Source organism: Nicotiana sylvestris, chromosome 2 (assembly GCF_000393655.2).
Source record: "Nicotiana sylvestris chromosome 2, ASM39365v2, whole genome shotgun sequence".
In the NCBI taxonomy this organism is placed as follows: domain Eukaryota; kingdom Viridiplantae; phylum Streptophyta; class Magnoliopsida; order Solanales; family Solanaceae; genus Nicotiana; species Nicotiana sylvestris.
Window position 1 is genome coordinate 42668292 of NC_091058.1, and position 18782 is coordinate 42687073.

Genomic DNA, 18782 nt, shown 5'->3' on the forward strand with positions numbered 1-18782 from the left:
GTGATTCGAGGCAAGAGGGTAACAGATCCATGTTCAGGAGAGTGAGGGGGTCTTAGGGTGTTCAGGAGGTGGTCACCGGCGTTCGTGCCGCCGGCTTTAATGGCGAGGGAGACGAGGGCGGCTAGGGTTTCTAATGGGAGGTCCGGGTTCGACTTGGGGACGAAGGGGTGGGGTGTTGGTATAGGGGGCGTGGGTATAAGGGAAGGTTTATATATGGTCTATGGGATTGGATCTGAGCCGTTAGATCAGATGATCTCAACGGCTTGGATCTGATGCTGAGAAATGAGACGGGGTCGTTTGGTAGTTAAACGGGGTCGTTTGGTTTAAGTGAGGGGTTGGGTCAGGCTGGTTATTTGGGTCGGGTTTGAACATGGGTCGCTGAAAGAGGTCCTGAACCGTTGGATCGGCTGGGACGGACGGCTCAGATTGATTTGCCTGAAACGACGTCGTTTCAGGAGATGCCTGGGTAGCCGGTTTTGGACTGGACCTGATCGAATTGGTTTGGGCCTATTTTTGGTTTATTTCCTTGGCCCAAACCGTTTTCTTCATTCTTTTCTCCCTTTCTTTTTTCTTTTTTCTTTTCTTCTTTTTTTCTAATCTTAAAACTAAAAATAAAATGAAATTCAAACAAACATAATTATCAAAATATTTAAATAGGTTAAATCGCACCCTAGAATATTTTTGTGAATTTTTCTTTTACTGAATGAATTATGGTCTAATTACCAGATCATACACATTTTGTACTTTGTTTAATAATGTAAAAAATGGACAAAATGGACAGACCCACACATGACTAGCAGCACACGTTACGGAAAATTGAAAATTGTACAGCGAGGTCCTTTGTTACTATTTCTTTTGGAGTGACTGTCCGTGAAGCAAAAATCACGTGCTTACAACATGTATTTTTGTATTTTTAACTATAGCAAGGCGAACATTTACGGACAGAATAATTATCAAAACGTCATGCAAATTCTCAAAATTATACCCGAAGGTAACTTGTTTTATTTCTTTTTCCATTTCTTTTGGAGTAGTTTCCGTGAAGTAAAAATTATGTGCTCACATCATGTACCAAATGGCAGCGAACAATGCAAATGACCCTCTTAGAAATGTGATTGCGGGGGAGGAGGTAGATGATGTCGGAGATGATGAGGTGCCTCTTGTACCTCAAGGACAACGTAGAGGCCGCCAGGCTAATGCTAATGTTAATGACAATATTCTAGACCCTCCTTTGCAACCTCCAAGAGTGGCTCCTAGAGTTCTTTCAAACCAAGGCTATGCAAGTGCTATTGTCCCACCCCGAATTTGGGCGGGAAATTTTCAAATAACCAATGTGATATTGACCTTACTAGAGCAACGCAGGTACTTTATGGGTGCTGCAAATCAAAATGCTTACAAATATCTCAAGGGGTTCATGGATACATGTTGGGGGAGCAAGCAGACTAATGTGTCCGAGGATTCTCTTAGGTTGAGACTCTTCCCATTCTCACTTAGAGGGAAGGCATTGGATTGGCTCGAGTGACTTTCCAACCATTCCATCACTACTTGGGATGAGTTGGTAGACAAGTTCATTGCAAAATTCTTCTCACTGGGGCATATGGCGGCACTGCAAGATGAGATATTAGCTTTAAAGCAAGAGCCCACGGAACCTTTGCATGAGATTTGTGAGCGTTATAGAACAATGGTGAAGGAATGCCCCAACAATGATATGACTGAGGCGATGATCCAACAAACCTTCTACCGGGGCATTAATACAACAAACCAATGCATAGTGAACCAACTTGCTGGGGGCAACTTCATGAAGTTGTCGTATAATGAGGCTTGTGACATTCTTGATGAGATGGCTGACACTTCTTCTGCTTGGCAAAGTAGAGCCAATGTGCCCTAGGGTGACCCTACGGTTATTCATTTGCATAAGGAGTTACATGATCATGGGCAGTCTATAGCTGAGTTGACAACCTCGATGAACCAATTAGCGAAGGAACAGTTGCAACAAGTTCAAAATACTCGCTAAGTGAATACCATGGAGGTGTCAACATGCTTGTCAACAAAATAAGACAAAGAGGGCAACAGAATCAAGGGAATTCGGAGCAATTTGACAATGATTGTGGTGGATTTCAAAATGATGGCTATGATGAACAAAGTGAAGAGATGCAATAAGTGAATAATTATAAAGTCCAAAGAGACAATTCTTCCAACCAACAACAATGGAGACCCCAAGGCAATTGGGGCAATCAATAACAAGGCAATGGTAATTGAGGGAACAACAACCAAAACAACAACTGGGGCAATCAGAACAACAATCAAAACAACCAAGGAATTTGGAATGGTAATAACAACAATTGGGGTGGTAATAACAATCAAGGTGGATGGAACAATGGAGACCTAGGAAATCGGGGGCAAGGCTTTCAAAGGACCCCAATGTACCAACAACCGAACAATCCACCTCCATTTCCATCTCAAGGTCCTAGGTCTTCTAGCAATGATATGGGTAGAATTGAAATGATGTTCGAACAGATGATGAAGAAGAATTCGAATTCTGATGCGCATTTGGCTTCCCACAATACCTCAATCAGAAACTTGGAGGTGCAATTAGGCCAAATCTCACAGTCTTTAAATACTTGCCCTAAGGGTTCTCTACCAAGTGATACAGTAGTGAACCCGAAGGGTGGGAACAATCATGTTATGGCGGTAACAACAAGAAGTGGGAAAGGCGGTGATGTGCATGCCTCCAACCAAAAGCAAATTGTGGATGATGATGTTGAGTTGCAAGAAGATGAAATTCCTTTGGTGGTTGAAAATGTGATTGATGAAAATGTGAATGAAGAAGTGAGGATTGATATTAAAGATGTCGAGGTGGAAAATCAAAATGATGTGAACCCGTCTAGGGATCACATAATAGACATGCCGGAGCCAGTTATGCCTAAAGCCAATGCTCCTTTGCTAAGGCCACCTCTGCCTTATCCCCAAAGGCTCGCGAAGTAGAAAATTGATAATAAGTTTAAAAATTTCATTGACATGATGAAGAGCTTATCCATCAATGTGCCTTTGGTGGAGGCTCTTGAACAAATGTCGGGCTATGCTAAATTCATGAAGGACTTGGTAACAAAGAAATGGTCTATGGATTGTGAAACTATAAAGATGACTCACCAAGTTAGTGCAATAGTGCATTCAATGGTCCCGAAGCTTGAAGATCACGGTGCTTTTACCATTCCTTGCACCATTGGGAGTGCGGATTTTGTTAAAGCTCTATATGATTTGGGGGCTAGTATCAATTTGATGCCCTATTCCGTTTCAAGACTTTGGGTATTAGGCAGCCGAGGTCGACTTCCATGATATTACAAATGGAAAATAGAACGATGAAGAGACCATTGGGTATTATTGATGATGTGCTTGTCCGGGTGGACAAATTTATCTTGCCAGCTGACTTTGTGATCTTGGATTGTGAGGTAGATTATGAAGTTCCTATCATTTTGGGGAGACCTTTCCTTGCTACGGGGAAGGCCTTAGTTGATGTGGAAGCAGGGGAACTCACCTTCCGGTTGGGTGACGAGAAAGTGGTCTTTCATGTGCGCAAATCAATGAAGCAACCCAACACTACCGAGGTGTGCTCTTTTGTAGACCTCGTTACAGCAATAATAATTGATGACACTAGTGCAATGATCAATGTGGAGGACCCCTTGGAGGCCGTATTATTGAATCTTGATGTCAATGAGGATGCAAGACGAGTGGAGTGCGTGAATGCTTTACATGGAATGGGATCTTACTCTTATGAGCCTAAGAAATTATCTTTGGACCTCGAGAATAAAAAGACTCCATCAACAAAACCTTCAATTGAGGAGCCTCCGGTGTTGGAGTTGATACCGCTACCTCCAAATCTCAGGTATGAGTTCTTAGGCTGAAATTCTACTTTGCCAGTTATTCTTTCTTCTTGCCTTACTAACATGCAGGTTGTTGCCACATTGGCGGTGCTTCAAAAGCAGAAAAAGGCAATTGGATGGACTTTAGCTGATATTCGGGGAATAAGCCCCGCATATGCACAAGAGTTTTTTGGAAGATGATGCAAAGCCCTCCTTGGAGCATCAAAGGAGGTCGAACGAGGCAATGCAAGAAGTTGTGAAAAATGAGGTGATCAAGTGGTTGGATTCCGGGGTTGTGTACCCCATCTTTGATAGCTCTTGGACTTCACCGGTGCAATGCATACCGAAGAAGGGTGGCCTGACCGTGGTTACAAATTCACAAAATGAGTTGATTCCTACAAGAACTGTTACTAGTTGGAGGGTATGCATGGACTACCGCAAGTTGAATAAAGTGACCTGTAAGGATCACTTTCCTTTTCCTTTTCTTGATAAGATGTTGGATCGACTTGCTGGGCGTGCCCTACTATTTCTTGGATGGGTATTCTGGGTACAACCAAATCTTGATTGCTCTAGAAGATCAGGAGAAGACCACATTCACTTGTCCATATGTCACCTTTGCCTTTTCTAGGATGCCTTTTGGGTTGTGTAATGCACCGGCTACATTTCAGCGGTGTATGATGGCCATTTTCACCGATATGGTGGAAGATATTTTGGAGGTGTTCATGGACAATTTTAGTGTTGTGGGAGATTCATTTGATGGGTGCTTGAAGAATATTGATAGAGTTTTGGCCCGTTGTGAAGAAACCAATCTTGTCCTCAATTGGGAGAAATGTCGTTTTATGGTGTAAGAAGGAATAGTTCTTGGGTATAAAATTTCGAAGCATGGTATTGAGGTAGATAAAGTAAAGATCGATGTAATTTCAAGGCTCCCTCCCCTACATCGGTCAAGGGAGTTCGAAGTTTTCTTGGGAATGCGGGGTTCTACTGGAGATTTATCAAAGACTTTTCGAAGGTAGTTAATCCTTTGTGCAAGTTGTTGGAAAAAAATGCTAAATTCGTGTTTGATGAAAAGTGTATGCAAGCTTTTGAACTTCTCAAGCATGAGTTGACCACCACTACTATCATTACCGCGCCTAATTGGAGCTTACCCTTTGAGCTCATGTGTGATGTGAGAGATGTTGCGGTTGGGACAGTTTTGGGTCAAAGAGTGAACAAAATGTTTCATCCGGTGTACTATGCGAGCAAGACATTGAATAATGCTTAAGTGAACTACACGGTGACCAAGAAAGAACTTTTGGCTATTGTGTTCGCAATGAATAAATTCTGGCCGTATCTTATGGGTGCTAAGGTTATTATTCATACCGACCATGCCACACTCCGGTACTTGATGATGAAGAAGGATTCCAAATCTAGACTGATGCGATGGGTCTTGTTACTTTAAGAGTTTGATTTGGAGATTGTGGACCGGAAGGGTAGTGAGAACTAAGTGGCGAACCACTTGTCCCGCTTGGAGGAGGAGGGGAGGCCTCGTGACGGCCTAGAGATCAATGATTCATTTCTCAACGAACAACTCCTTTCGATGTCGATGAATGATATGCCATGGTTTGCCGATGTTGCTAATTTCCTTGTGACTGGTATAATCCCGTGTGAGCTCTCTTCTAACCAAAGGAAGAAGCTCAAGCGGCATAGTTTGGATTTCTATTGGGATGAGCCATACTTGTTCAAGATTTGCACGAATGGTGTGATCTAAAGGTATGTCCCGGAGGAAGAGCAATTGAATATCTTGGAGGCTTGCCATTCCTCTCCCTATGGTGGCCATCATGGCGAGGCGAGGACGGCTTCCAAAGTTCTTAGCTATGGGTTTTATTGGCCAACTTTGTACAAAGATGCAAGTGAACTTGTGAAGAGGTGTGATGAATGTCAAAGAGCGAGTGGAATTTTGAAGAAAGATAAGATGCCTCTCATTACCATTCTTGAGGTTGATATTTTTGATGTGTGGGGCACTGACTTTATGGGCCCGTTTGTTAGCTCATGTGGTAACACATACATACTTGTGGCGGTGGACTATCTTTCAAAGTGGGTTGAAGCCGTGTATTTACCCAAAAATGAGGCCCGGAGTGTTGTTGCATTTCTCAAGAAGAGCATCTTTACAAGGTTTGGTACTCCTCGTGCAATCATAGGTGATGGGGGGTCTCATTTTTACAATAGAGCTTTTGACACTTTGCTTTCAAAGTATGGTGTCAATCATAAAGTTTCTACTCCCTATCATCCTTAAGCAAGTGGTCAAGTTGAAGTCTCCAACATGGAAATCAAAAGCATATTGTCAAAGACGGTCAATGCAAATAAGACCGATTGGTCAAAGAAGTTGGATGACGCTCTATGGGCTTATAGGACTGCTTACAAGACTCTTATTGGTATGTCTCCATATAGGTTGGTGTTTAGGAAATCTTGCCATCTACCAGTTGAGTTAGAGCACAATGCCATGTGGGCTTTGAGGAAGCTAAATCTTGAATGGGATGTCGCAGCCAATCTTCGTGTGGAGCAGCTTAATGAACTTGATGAATTCTGATTCCATGCTTACTCCAGTTCGTCCTTGTACAAGGAAAAAATGAAGTACCTTCATGATAAATATGCTCGTAGCAAGGAGTTCAAAGTGGGAGATTTGGTTCTCTTGTTCAACTCCCGGCTATGTCTGTTTATGGGAATGCTCAAGTCAAAATGGAGTGTATCTTTTGAAGTGGTGTGTGTGACCCCGTTTGGTGCTCTTGATTTAAAGAACAAAAATGGTGAAGTTTTCAGAGTGAATGGGCATAGGATCAAACACTACTTGGGAAAAATTGATGACAGTCACGTGGTGGCACTTCTTCATCTCAAATGATGTGATAGTAACCTGCGTCGTGCCGCGACGTTAAATCAGGCGCTTCTTGGGAGGCAACCCATGTGTTTTTCTTCTTGTTTTTATTTGATTTTCATTGTAGTATAGGGTTGATTGGGCTAACTGGTTGTGATATGCTACAGGGTTGTGTTGATGCACTACAAGACATAGTGGAAAAAGTGTTCAGGTCTCTGAAGTTGTCAATGCGGCCACACTACATTCAGTGCAGACCGCACTGATGAAAGGTGAAATGCCCAACTCTCTGAAGTTTGACACTGCGGCCTCACTACATTTTGTGCGGTTCGCGGTAGACCACTGCGTCCGCATGTCATTTTGTGCGGACCGCAGTAGGTTGCCTTACCAATCTTCAAAAGTATTGTGTGATGCGGACCGCAGTCCATTTTGTGCAGTCCGCATTGGGGTAGGTAAGCTGGGTCCTAGGACTTTTTCTATAAATAATACCTGAGGCCCAACGTTTAAACTTTTCGATCCTCTAACTCTCAAACCTCATAAAAAAAGCATTGTTCATCACATCTTCTCGTAACTAGCTGCTAGGACTCATTAATCATCTGTAAATCTCACATCTGGTACCTTTACTTCTTTTTAATTGCTTTAATTTCGTTATTTTCTTTTCCTTTTTGTTTTCCTTGTCTATTACTCTTTTCTTCCTTTAATTTCTTCCATTGGTTAGGTTAGGGTGGTTAATCTCTTGATTAAAGTAGACTTAGATAGCTAAATACACTGGACAAACATGTAGGGACACTACTTAGGTGAAAAATTGGGCTTAGAATCAAATTATTTTGAACCCTAAGTTACTGCCGCAACAGGGCACTCAGTGCAGACCGCGTTAGATTCTATGCGGTCTACGGTGCCCTTGTGAGGTTTGCAGTAACATTTTGTGCAGACCGCATTGTTGAAGGTTTTGAAAGCTAAACTTTAGGGAATGCAGTCGCACTACATTTTGTACAGATCGCACTAGTCCCTGTACGTCCGCAATATATTTTGTGCGGTCCGCACCACCTGGATACAAAGAGTGGGTAGTCTTAACCCCACCTCTATGCAGACCGCATTGCTATTTCGTGCGGGCCGCACACCATTCTGTGTGATCCATACACCATTCTGTGAGGTCCGCACTGCATATCTTCTGTAACTGTCTGTAATTCTTTCTACAACTCTGCTTTTAATTGTTTCTAATAATACTAACAAGCTTATTGGATTGTGTTTGTAGACAATGGTGAAACAATGAGGTAAAAGCTCTAAACAACCAGGCAGAGGAGAATCCTCCTAAGGAGGGAAACAGAAAATGGTAAGATTGACTATTCAAGCCCGACAAAATATTAAAAACATGAGGAAGATGATTAAAGCTGCTGATATGGCCATTGACATGTCTGGGAGTGAGTACGAGCCCTCCTGGGAGATATCTTCAGACTCAATCCCAGAGTACATCCCTGACTGGCCGGAGAGAAACAGACTAAGAGACACTCCTCCCACTTCCCCCGCTGCCCAAGCGTCAGTAAATGTATCTTCTGGGTCGTCTGAGGCCTCAGATGAAGGCGGTGGGGATGAATACTCCACCTCTCCCACAGCTTCATTATCCGAAGAAGGTGCAGTAGGATATGAGGAGGAAGTAGGAGGAGAATAAGTAGCTGGAGAAGGGGTGAACCTCAAGTGGGGGGGGGGGTGTTGCTAGAACTAGGAAATCGGAGGTGTGGCAAGATCGGTTCGTGAGTGAGGTAGCGTATCATAAATTTCGGGAATGGTGGCTGGTAAGGAAGTTGATCCCGGAGAGGATTTTTGTGGATAGAGACTTGCTACCTCACAACCCCAATGTGAGGAGGCAGTTTAGAGAGAGAATTAATTAGGAATACTTTTTGGGTGAATGTGTATATGTCAACGAGCACTTGGTCAATGAATTCTACACCAACGTTGCCTACATAAAAAAGGGCACAAAAGTGACCAAGGTGCAAAATCTGAAGGTGCTATTTGATGGGAAAACAATAAATGACTACCTTGGCTTTGATGAGGAGGATGAGACCCTATATATGGCGAAGATGGAAATGGGCGAGGAGGTCCGTCCCTGGTTAGCACAGTATCTGGCAATCCCAGGTACCACCCCCGATTGGTTGAATGCGGGCTTCAAGATTCTGAGAAGAAGTTTGAACTTCGAGGCAAGGGGGTGGGAAATACTTGTGTGCAGCAGACTGGACCCCACTACTCATGACAACTCCCTCCCTCTGCACCGGGCAATTTTGGTGGCTTCAATCATGGCGGGGTACCCGATAAATGTAGGAAATGTAATGTCTAGGGTAATCACACTTGTGGGCAGTGAGAATGACAAAAACTACCCTTTCCCCAGCTTCTTGACTATGTACTTCCGGGACCTCAAAGTTGAAAAGAGGCCGTTTGATATAAAGGTCAAGACGAAGGCCCCATTCTCGTGGTATAGCATGAAAGGGGATGACAACCCAAAGAGCAAGAACTTTAAGAGAACAGCTACTTCTCCAACTGGCCAGTCTGAGAGCCAGTTGTGATAGTGACTCCTACTCAGCCTGCCTCCACCTCCACAGACATTCCTCCTAGCACATCCGCTTCAGCTGACCTAGAGATACCCTCTTCCCGAGCGTATCCAGTGATTGCACACCGACTGAGCCAGGCTCTCCTCAGTATCAACAACTGTATGCAGATAACTTCATCTAAGTTGTCTATCCTCGCTACTACAGTTAAGGCTCAGTCGGCACCTCCGCCTCCACAGGTCCCACAGTCCATAGAGGATTCCCTCAAGGAGATTCTGGCCAACCAAAAGAAAATCCTCGACACTCAGAAGGTGCTCACATATGCAGTTGATTCATACAACAAGGCTCTCAAGGAGATTGCTAAAGAGCACAAAAAGTTGAGGAAGGGCTTCCAATGAGTCCGTAAAGGCGCTGAGGGTTAATGTTGACAGGATGAAGGCAAATCATCTACCTTTGGACTTATTGCTACAGGACCCAGTACCATCAGCTCATCCCCAGCCCGAGCAGTCCTAAAGGCCTCCCAAGAGGAAAAGGATGATTTCCAGAGCGGACGATGCAGTCATTCAGTTGGCAGACCCACCGGAGGCCTCCTCCAGTCAGCCACAGAATACACCTCAGGAGCCTGTCCAGGTCCAGGCCCAGGTCCCAGCAGCAGAGCAGTAGGCCATAAGGAACCAGTCTGAGGTATACGAGCATAGTGAGGACCCAGGGACCACTCAGGAGCCCATGCAGGCAGACGGGCCATATGGAGTCTCTATATCCCTTTCCCTTTTCTTTTTGGTTCGTATTTAGTTTAGTTGGCATTAAGGACAATGCCAGCTTTCGTTTGAGGGGGTAGGCCCTACTTTTATAGATTGGATTATTGTATATATTTGACAGTTTTTAGGCTTTCTTTATTTTTCATCTTTAGTTTGTATATAATTTTAACATTTCGTTACATTTTGCGTACTTTTATTTTACTTTGGGTCTATATATAAAGTTATGTGACATTGTACATATTCATCCCATCTATTATATATTTGACTAATTCCCTCTTGTATATATTCATTTTACTTTCTGCAATTTTTCGTTCTTAGCTTCTTATTTTATGTTCGTAGCTTCTTCTTTTGAAAGTTTGCAATAAGCCTTTGGTTTCTTAATGTCACGGTTCTTTCCAAAGGTGGAGTCTGCGTGAACTGGGTGGCTCTTCCCAATGATGGATGGCGTGACAACCTTCTTAAGGGTTTGAGTCCGTTTTTTTGTTTTTAGTAGTTAGTATTTAGTGGTTAAGGGTGCCTCAAGCAAAGCTTCACTTGGGCCTAGCACATTTGCCTTTGATCTTATGGTCAAAAACAAATTGTTGTGTTTAGGATGGTAAAAGTCGTGACTTGGAGACTCTTGTGTTGACCAATAATCATCAAGTGGTTTTTTGGGACCATTTTGTGCTCAAATCTTATCTAAGGTCGTTGTGGGCCCCTGACTCTATGTCTTTAGCGATCCCATAGCTTGTGTGTTGAGAAATTGCATAGCAAGTCCAAGTCCCGATCCATTGGTCTAGAACCTGCCCTGAATGTTTGTTGAGGCAAAATCCTAAGTGAATTTTGACTTGAGACATGATTATAGGCTCTCCTTGTTCCAAATGATAGCTTGAACACTTCCATAACCTACCAATGAGAAGATCCCTAGTCAACCCTTTTGAGCCTTAGACCTTTTTCCTTCAAGAACCATGATACAAGCCTATACCCATTCTAAAAGAGACCCTCTCTTGACACCCGATCTTTCCTGTAGCACATGGTAAAAGTATAAGTTTGGGAGGAGAGGCGAGGATTGCAACAAAGTGGTAAAAAGGCACAAAAATGAAGAAAAGGAAAGGCAATGAAAAAAAAGAATGTTCAATGTGAAGAAGAAGAATAAAAAAGGGATTCAAGAAAAGCAAAAAATGAAAGGTGTGGAAAGTTGAAAAAGTAGAAAAGATTTGAAATGTATAAGAAAGAGTGACAATGTGTCTCTCTAACCCCTTAGAAAGAAGTAAAATGACACCAAGAGTCAAGAGAATGTGTGCCAAATGAAACAAAAGAAGTGCTTAAGGGAAGATGGAACCTACTTAGACCAAACATTTCCTACCCTGAACCAAAAGCCTTCACCATGTCTCCACAAAAGTCCTATATGATCTTGAGTTGAATGTAGCTTACATTAGTGGTGACTCACATAAGGGGCAAGCATATGGTACTTAGAGCCGGACTTGTGACTTTTTCTTGAGAGAGATGAGCAAACTTCCATTGACCTCGTTCTGAGTGCCACTATTATAAAGGTGAGAGTTGCTTAGGGAGAGTTGAGGATGTGTGAGTTTGGGTTCCACAATAACCAAAGTAATAGAAAGAGTTATTTGATGTGTTGAGTTAACTCTTGATGCTCTTGTGTCACACTTAATCCATGGTGTTTAAAAGAGTAAATGTTGTTAATGATTCATTTGTATTGAGGGCAATTGTTAGTCCCAAATTGATGCTAGATGAGGTTACTTTAGGACAACTGAATTTTCTCGGATTTTCCCTTAAGGGGTGGGTCTTATTTTGTTTGCTTGGGGACAAGTAAAAGCTTACGTTCGGGGTAGTTGATAACTAGGGGTTTTTGATGCATTTTATACTCCTTCTTGCTTATGTTTTGATTAGGAATTTATACAAAATAGTCCTAAAAGGCTCACAAGTTGTGCTTGATTGCAGGTTTGATCAACAAAGTGACATGATGTCAAAGATTAGCTCAAAAAGGAGTGAAACTTGCACAAGTACCAAGACAAGACAAAGCTCAGGCAAAACAGGCTCAATGCGGCCGCACATCATTCTGTGCGGTCCGCATGAGAGAGGTTCAGAGAGCATGACATTCAGGCAAACAGGCAATGCGGTTGCACTAGGTTTTGTGTGGTCCGCACTGGGATCAACGCGTCCACACTCGATTTAGTGCGGTCCGCAGTGAGAAAGATCAGAGAGTTACCAATTCCAAGTTTCAAGCCAATGCGGTTAGCACTCCATTTCATGCGGACCGCACTAGAAGCCTCCCCGGCCGCACTCCATTATGTGCGGTCCGCATTGCCAGAGTTTAGAGACATGAATTTTCAAGTTCAGAGCATTAGTGCGGCCGCACATTATTTTGTGCGGTCCGCACTAGCCACGCAGGAGTATTTTTGTCCATATTTTTCAGCTTAGTATAAATAGCTTCTTTTCCCATTTTTAGGTCATTAGATAGTTTTAGCTGAGAGTTGCGCTCGGGTTCGAATATTTTAGCTATTTTGGGCAATTTTATCTACATTTCAACATTGAATCTTCTTGTTTATCTTGGTAATTAATTAATATGAGTTTTTCTTTATCTATTTCTTGCTTTTCTTCTTTAATTATGAGTAGCTAGACCAATAATCTAGGGTTGTGGCTCAACCCTAGTGTGGGTAATTGATAGGTCTTGTATTTTAGTGTTAGATTGACTATGGATGTTTGATATTTGAGCCAATTTTATGTTTTACGGCTAAATTAATGGTTGCAAACACTAGTTTGTGTTTAGTTGACTTGAGCTCTTCTTGAGAAAGAGAGCCTAAGTCTCCGAAATAGATCCAACAAGGAATTGGGGCGTACTCAAGAGATTGACAGCCCCAATTAAAGGGTTAAACCTCGAGAGAGTAATACCTGACTTGAACCTTGATTGCTTGTGCAAAGTTGCATACCCAATTGGTCTTGAGAAAGTCAATTCGGGAAAAATCACTCGAACCACCGAGAGGTGTAGAGTGGGTAAAATCGTGCAACGGTTATATCATACTCCCCAAACATGTCAATCATGCCATAAACTCAAGTATTCATTAATTGACCACCTAGGCGAAAGTCACTACCCTAGTGCCTTGTAAACCATTTGAACAACCCGTTTTAGTTTAAATCTTAGTTTAATCTAATTTCATTTACCGTTGTAGTTTGATAAAAGTAGAAGTAAAACAAAAACCATAAAAATATATAGAAGTGTAATTTGGGACACGTACGCAACTCTAAACTAGATAGATACCCGACTCCAAATTCTAGCTCTCTGTGGAAATCGATCCCGACCCTAAATCGGGTAAAAGCTTTTTGACCCTCTTTCGCTACTTAATAGTAGTGCAGAGTAGGCCTTGATCAGACCCGCCGGATGGTGCCGCTCTGGCACGTCTGGAAGGCCAATCTACCCCAAATCTAACGGCGAACCAGCCTACCGAGTTTACAAATGAAAAGTTATCTTCTGCTACAAAAGTCATCACTTCCTCGAATGTGTCGATTCCCCAAATCGCCATGGTAGACCAGTTGTTGCTAATCACACCACTCATAATGGGATGTCGTCGGTACTCTTCAAGGCATCAGAATACTATGACACTATGGCAGAAGAATGTAAACTTACCATTGTTGGGCGATTTCTCAAACCACGCCCCAAAATTGACAAAATTAGGTCAAAATTCAAGAAATTGATTTCGATTAAGGGATCAACAAAAATTGGGGTTTACGACAACTATAATGTTTTTCTGAACTTCACCAACGAAGAAGACTTCAATACAATTTGTTTTAGAAGGGTTATTGAAATTGAGGGCCAACAGATGTGGTTGCAAAAATGGTCCCCTGATTTCAAACTTGAAGAGGACCTGCCTATTGCTCCAGTATGGGTCCTTCTTCCTGGTCTACCTTTTCATATGCACACCTAGAATTATATTAAATAAGTGGTGAGTGCAATTGATACACCCCTTGTAATGGACTTGGCTACTAGAGGAAGGTTTAGGCCAAGCATGGCAAAAGTTAGAGTTGAAATCGACCTCCTAAAGACCAACCAGACTCTATTTATGTGGGGCAAATAAACGAGAATGCTCCTCAAAAAGGTTTTGTTCAAAAATTGAAATTTGAAGGTGTTCCAAAATACTGTAAGTTTTGTAGGAAGTTGGGGAACAATATGATCAATTGTAGAGCTTTAGAAAGGAAGAAAGCTGCGGAAGTTAGAGAATTAGAAGCTCAAAAAGCTATAGAAAATCAGAATGAAAAAGCAAAATGAAATGAAAAAGACAACAAGCTGGATGTATCAGAAAATGGTATTACCATTGATAATGCTCAAACTAGTGCAAATACGGCAAAGAATTAGTCGTACCAAAAGAATTATGTTGAGCCGGAGAATGCCACTCAAAGTCCATCAAGCAATATCAAAGATAGAACTAGCAGAAAGGTTAAGAAATGCAAGCAGAAGAAACTTCCCAAGAAGAAGGCTAAAGTCATCTTCAAACCTATGATCAATCCTTCAGAAGTCACAACTAAGGGCAAGAAGAGCAACAAAGAGATAACAATGGCTTTACAAGATCTTGATCAGAGAAGTGAACATGTTAAGACCAAGGATAAACAGAGTCATCAGAGCAACAATAGAGAGGGGGAAGCTCATAGTCAGGATCAATTAGTCAGAAATTGAAGCAATAATGAAGGCACTAGATCTCCAAATTATAGTGAAGCCAAAGAAGACTATCAGGAATCTATACAAGAAAATGGAGATCAAAATGAAAATGGGGATCAAGAGGAAAGACAAGCAGTAAAGAAAGCTCTTATATTGAAAGACTACGTCAATGAATCAACCAACATACCTTCTGAGATTAGAAACCTCCCTATGATTGATGTGGTAGTCGATCTCAATGTTGAATCCAATTTAAAAGAGGACAAACATGTTACAAGCAACAAATTTAAGTGACTTCCCCTAATAGGGTGATAGTCATGATTCTGGATGACCAACTACAAACATAATCGAAAGAGGGTTCTTTTTAGGTCATAGGAGGCAAAGAAAATGGGAAGAAAATAGGAAAACGGAACAAAAACAAAGATACTATACCTCCTAAAGGAGGAAACACATTCTAATTCTCTTATTTTTTCATGATAAGTGCGACTTTCTAGAACATTAGAGGAGTCAATACCAAAAAAGCCTTACCAAGGTTTAAAAAAACTGATTACCATTTATAAGGTGGAACTTGTTGCAATTTTGGAACCTTTTGCCAGCATCAATCAAATTGAGAGGTACAGGAAATTCCTTGGCTATCAACACTGTATCTCCAATACTAATGGTCAGATTTGGATCATGTGGTCAGGTAACAATATGGCCACTATTTTGAACAACAATGATCAGCAAATCACTATTAAATTGCATTATGGGACTGCTAATAGTGATCTCTATCTCACAATAGTTTATGCTAAGTGCACTCCTGAAGAAAGGAGAGATTTATGAAGTAGCTTAGAGAGCACTCATCTCCAGGTGAATGGTCCGTGGTGCGTCGGCGGTGATTTATCATTCTAGGCCCCGACGAGAAAAAATGTGACAGACCTCATAAAATGAATAAAAGTCTTGAATTCAATACTTGTATGAATAACTATGGTGTGATGGATTTGGGGTTTGTTGGGACAAAATATACATTGTGTAACAATTGGGAACCTAGAAGAAGAATCTGAAAGAGGCTCAACAGAATGTTTATTAATGATTGATGGTCTCAGATTTTTCAAAATAATTTAGTCAATCACTTGGCTAGAATTGGGTCTGATCATAGGCCTATTCTAATTCAATGTCATGATCTTAATCAACAGGGGATTAACTATTTTAAGTTTCTTGATTTCTGGACTAATCAACCATATTTTTTGCAAGTAGTAGAAGAAGTATGGAGTAATCAAGTTCATGGCAACCCTTTGTGGAGGTTACAACAAAAGCTTAAAATGCTTAGTAGAAGGCTGACTCAATGGTCTGAAGAAGACATTGGCAATGTCTTTGATCAAGTCCAGTTTTGGAAAAACAAAATGCAAGACCTTGAGAAAATCAATCTCAATAACAGTAATGATCATTCTAGGGCTAAATTGAACAGAGGCCAAGCAGAATACATTAAATGAATGGGGATGCATGATGCCATTCTCAGGCAGAAAGCTAAGATGAATTGGTTTGAAGAAGGTGACTCCAACACTAAATATTTTCATAGCACCATTAGAGGTAGAAGGAGAAGACTGTAACTTCATAGAATTAAGGACCACAAAGGTAAGTGTATTGAAGGAGATGCTAACATTGGCAAAGCAACTGTTCACCACTTTCAACAGTTCTTTAATATCAAACATCATTTTAGGGATCAAGATATCATCAATTATATCCCTCAGTGTATTAATGATGATGATAATGAAATTCTTACAGTCATTCTTGATATTGAAGAGATTAAAGATGTTGTATTCAGCATGAGCCCTACTAGTACAGCTGAGTCGGATGGTTATAATGGGAAATTCTTTCAAACATGCTGGGATATCATTAAGGATGACATTACATAATTTTTTCAAGATGTCTTCAATGGTAGAAGACTTACTAAGTTCTTCTCTCATACCTGCCTTGCTCTTATACCTAAAGTGGACTCTCCTAGTAGTTTCTCGAATTTGAGACCTATTAGTTTGAGTAACTTTACGACCAAGATTATTTTCAAAATCCCATCTAGAAGACTGAATCTTATTCTAGAGAAGCTCATCTCTGAGAATCAGAGTGACTTTGTCAAAGGAAGATTGATCACTGAAAACATCCTTCTAGCACAAAAGATTACACAAGGTGTGAACAAGAAGAACAAAGGACACAATGCTATTATAAAGCTTGGCATGGAAAAAGCCTATGACAGAATTTCATGGACCTCCTAATGGCAGTAATGAGGAAGTTTGGCTTCTCTAAAAATTGGATTGACCTTATCTGGGGTTTCTACAGGGAGTCTGGTACTCCATCATTATCAATGGGGCAAGAACTAGTTTCTTCACATCTACACAGGGCCTCAAACAAGGGGACCCGTTATCCCCTTCTTTGTTTGTTATTGGAGCTGAGGTTCTTTCCAGATCTCTCAATGAGCTGAATGACTTTATTAGCTTTACTCCTTTTAGTATGGATCACAGAGGGACAATCATTAACCATCTAGCTTATGTGGATGGTATTGTTATTATTTGTAGACGTAACAATATCACCATCAGGCTCATCAAGAAGGTTATTGACAAATATGAAAAGGCATCTGGGCAGAAAGTTAACAATGACAAGAATTTCTTTATCATAGCTCCTCACACTTGTGCCAATAGAATCAACTGAATTAGAAATGCCACTGGTTTTATGGATAAATCTTTCCCATTTACTTACCTGGGATGCCCTATATATTATGGGAGAAAGACAAGCAATCTCTTTGATGGTATGCTCTCCAAAATTATCAAAAAGCTCAATGGATGGAAGGCCAATATGATGTCTACTGGGGGAGAATGATCTTGATCAAACATGTCATGCAGTCTTTTTTCACTTATATATTATCTGCTATGTCCGAAAAACAGGGGGATACAAAAAAGTAATAAGAGAGGCGCACAGACCAATTAATTGTATCGGTCATATTCTTGAATTTGAATGAAAAGAGGAGTAATGCTTCCTAGCAGGGGACAAAGAATAAGACCACTTAGATCAGAATAGCATTCACAGGAATTACTAAGCTCATGGAGAAATACTTTGCTAATTTCTTTTGGGGCTCCAACGAAGGTAGAAATAAATATCATTAGCCTTCATGGAACAATCTTTGTCTCCCTAAAGATGAGGGAGGAGTTGATGTCAGGAAAATGGAGGACATCATTGACACACTTAGCATCAAAAGGTGGTGGAGATTCAGAACTCAACCTTCCCTTTAGGCCACTTTCATCAAGAATAAATACTGCAAAAATGCTCATTCGGTGAACAAAAGATTCAGTCCAGCTGATTCTCATATATGGAAAAGTATGTTAAAGATTAGAGACAATGCAGAGCATAACATTAGATGGGAAGTTCAAAAAGGTAACTGTAGCTTCTGGTGGGACAATTGGACCGGTAAAAGTGCCTTAACCAATCTCTTACAAGGTGGTGGTAGGTCTGCTAAAGTACAAGTGAAGCAGTTTTTGCATAATGGAGGATGGAATATCGACAAGCTTAGTGAAGTTCTCCCTGGTCATCTTATTGACTTCATTGTTCAATTGGATATTGGTGATCCTAATGAAGAAGACTTTCCTATTTGGAATATTCTAATAATGGACATTTCTCTTCTAATTCAGCATAGCAATCTATTAGATTTAAAAAAAATGATTTTATAAATAAAATCTGGCATAGCTCTATCCCCTTTAAAATTTCTTTTATCACTTGGAGACTTTTTAAAATTAGATTGCCTTTTGATGATGTTATAGGCAGATTTGGCACTAATATCATTTCAAAATGTTCCTGTTATTTTTCTGCGCAGGTGGGAGATAATGCAACATGTTTTTGACAATAGTGATGTAGCCAACTTCATTTGGAATTCTATTGAAAATGCACTTGGAATCAAACACCAACAAAAACATGTGTACCTTCAAGAGATAATGGGAGACAAGCGCCAATAATAAAGTGCATAAACAAATCCTTCAGATAGCTCCCATGGTCATATGTTGGGAACTTTTGAAGCAGAGAAATACGTGTAGATATGGAAAGCAAAAGAAGTTTCAACTAAATATCATGAGACATCAAAGCATTTGGACCTTAAAAGCAGCAATCTCC

The 18782-nt window shown here is 41.0% G+C and overlaps 1 protein-coding gene across 1 annotated transcript; it reads left to right on the plus strand.

Annotated features, from left to right (window-relative positions):
- The first annotated feature begins 16899 nt into the window (after positions 1 to 16899).
- On the plus strand, positions 16900 to 17333 carry LOC138884490 (uncharacterized mitochondrial protein AtMg01250-like). The gene is made up of 2 exons (XM_070165626.1): positions 16900 to 16905; positions 16965 to 17333. The coding sequence occupies exons 1-2, from the start codon at positions 16900 to 16902 to the stop codon at positions 17331 to 17333; spliced, it is 375 nt and encodes a 124-aa protein (XP_070021727.1).
- The last annotated feature ends 1449 nt before the right edge of the window (positions 17334 to 18782 follow it).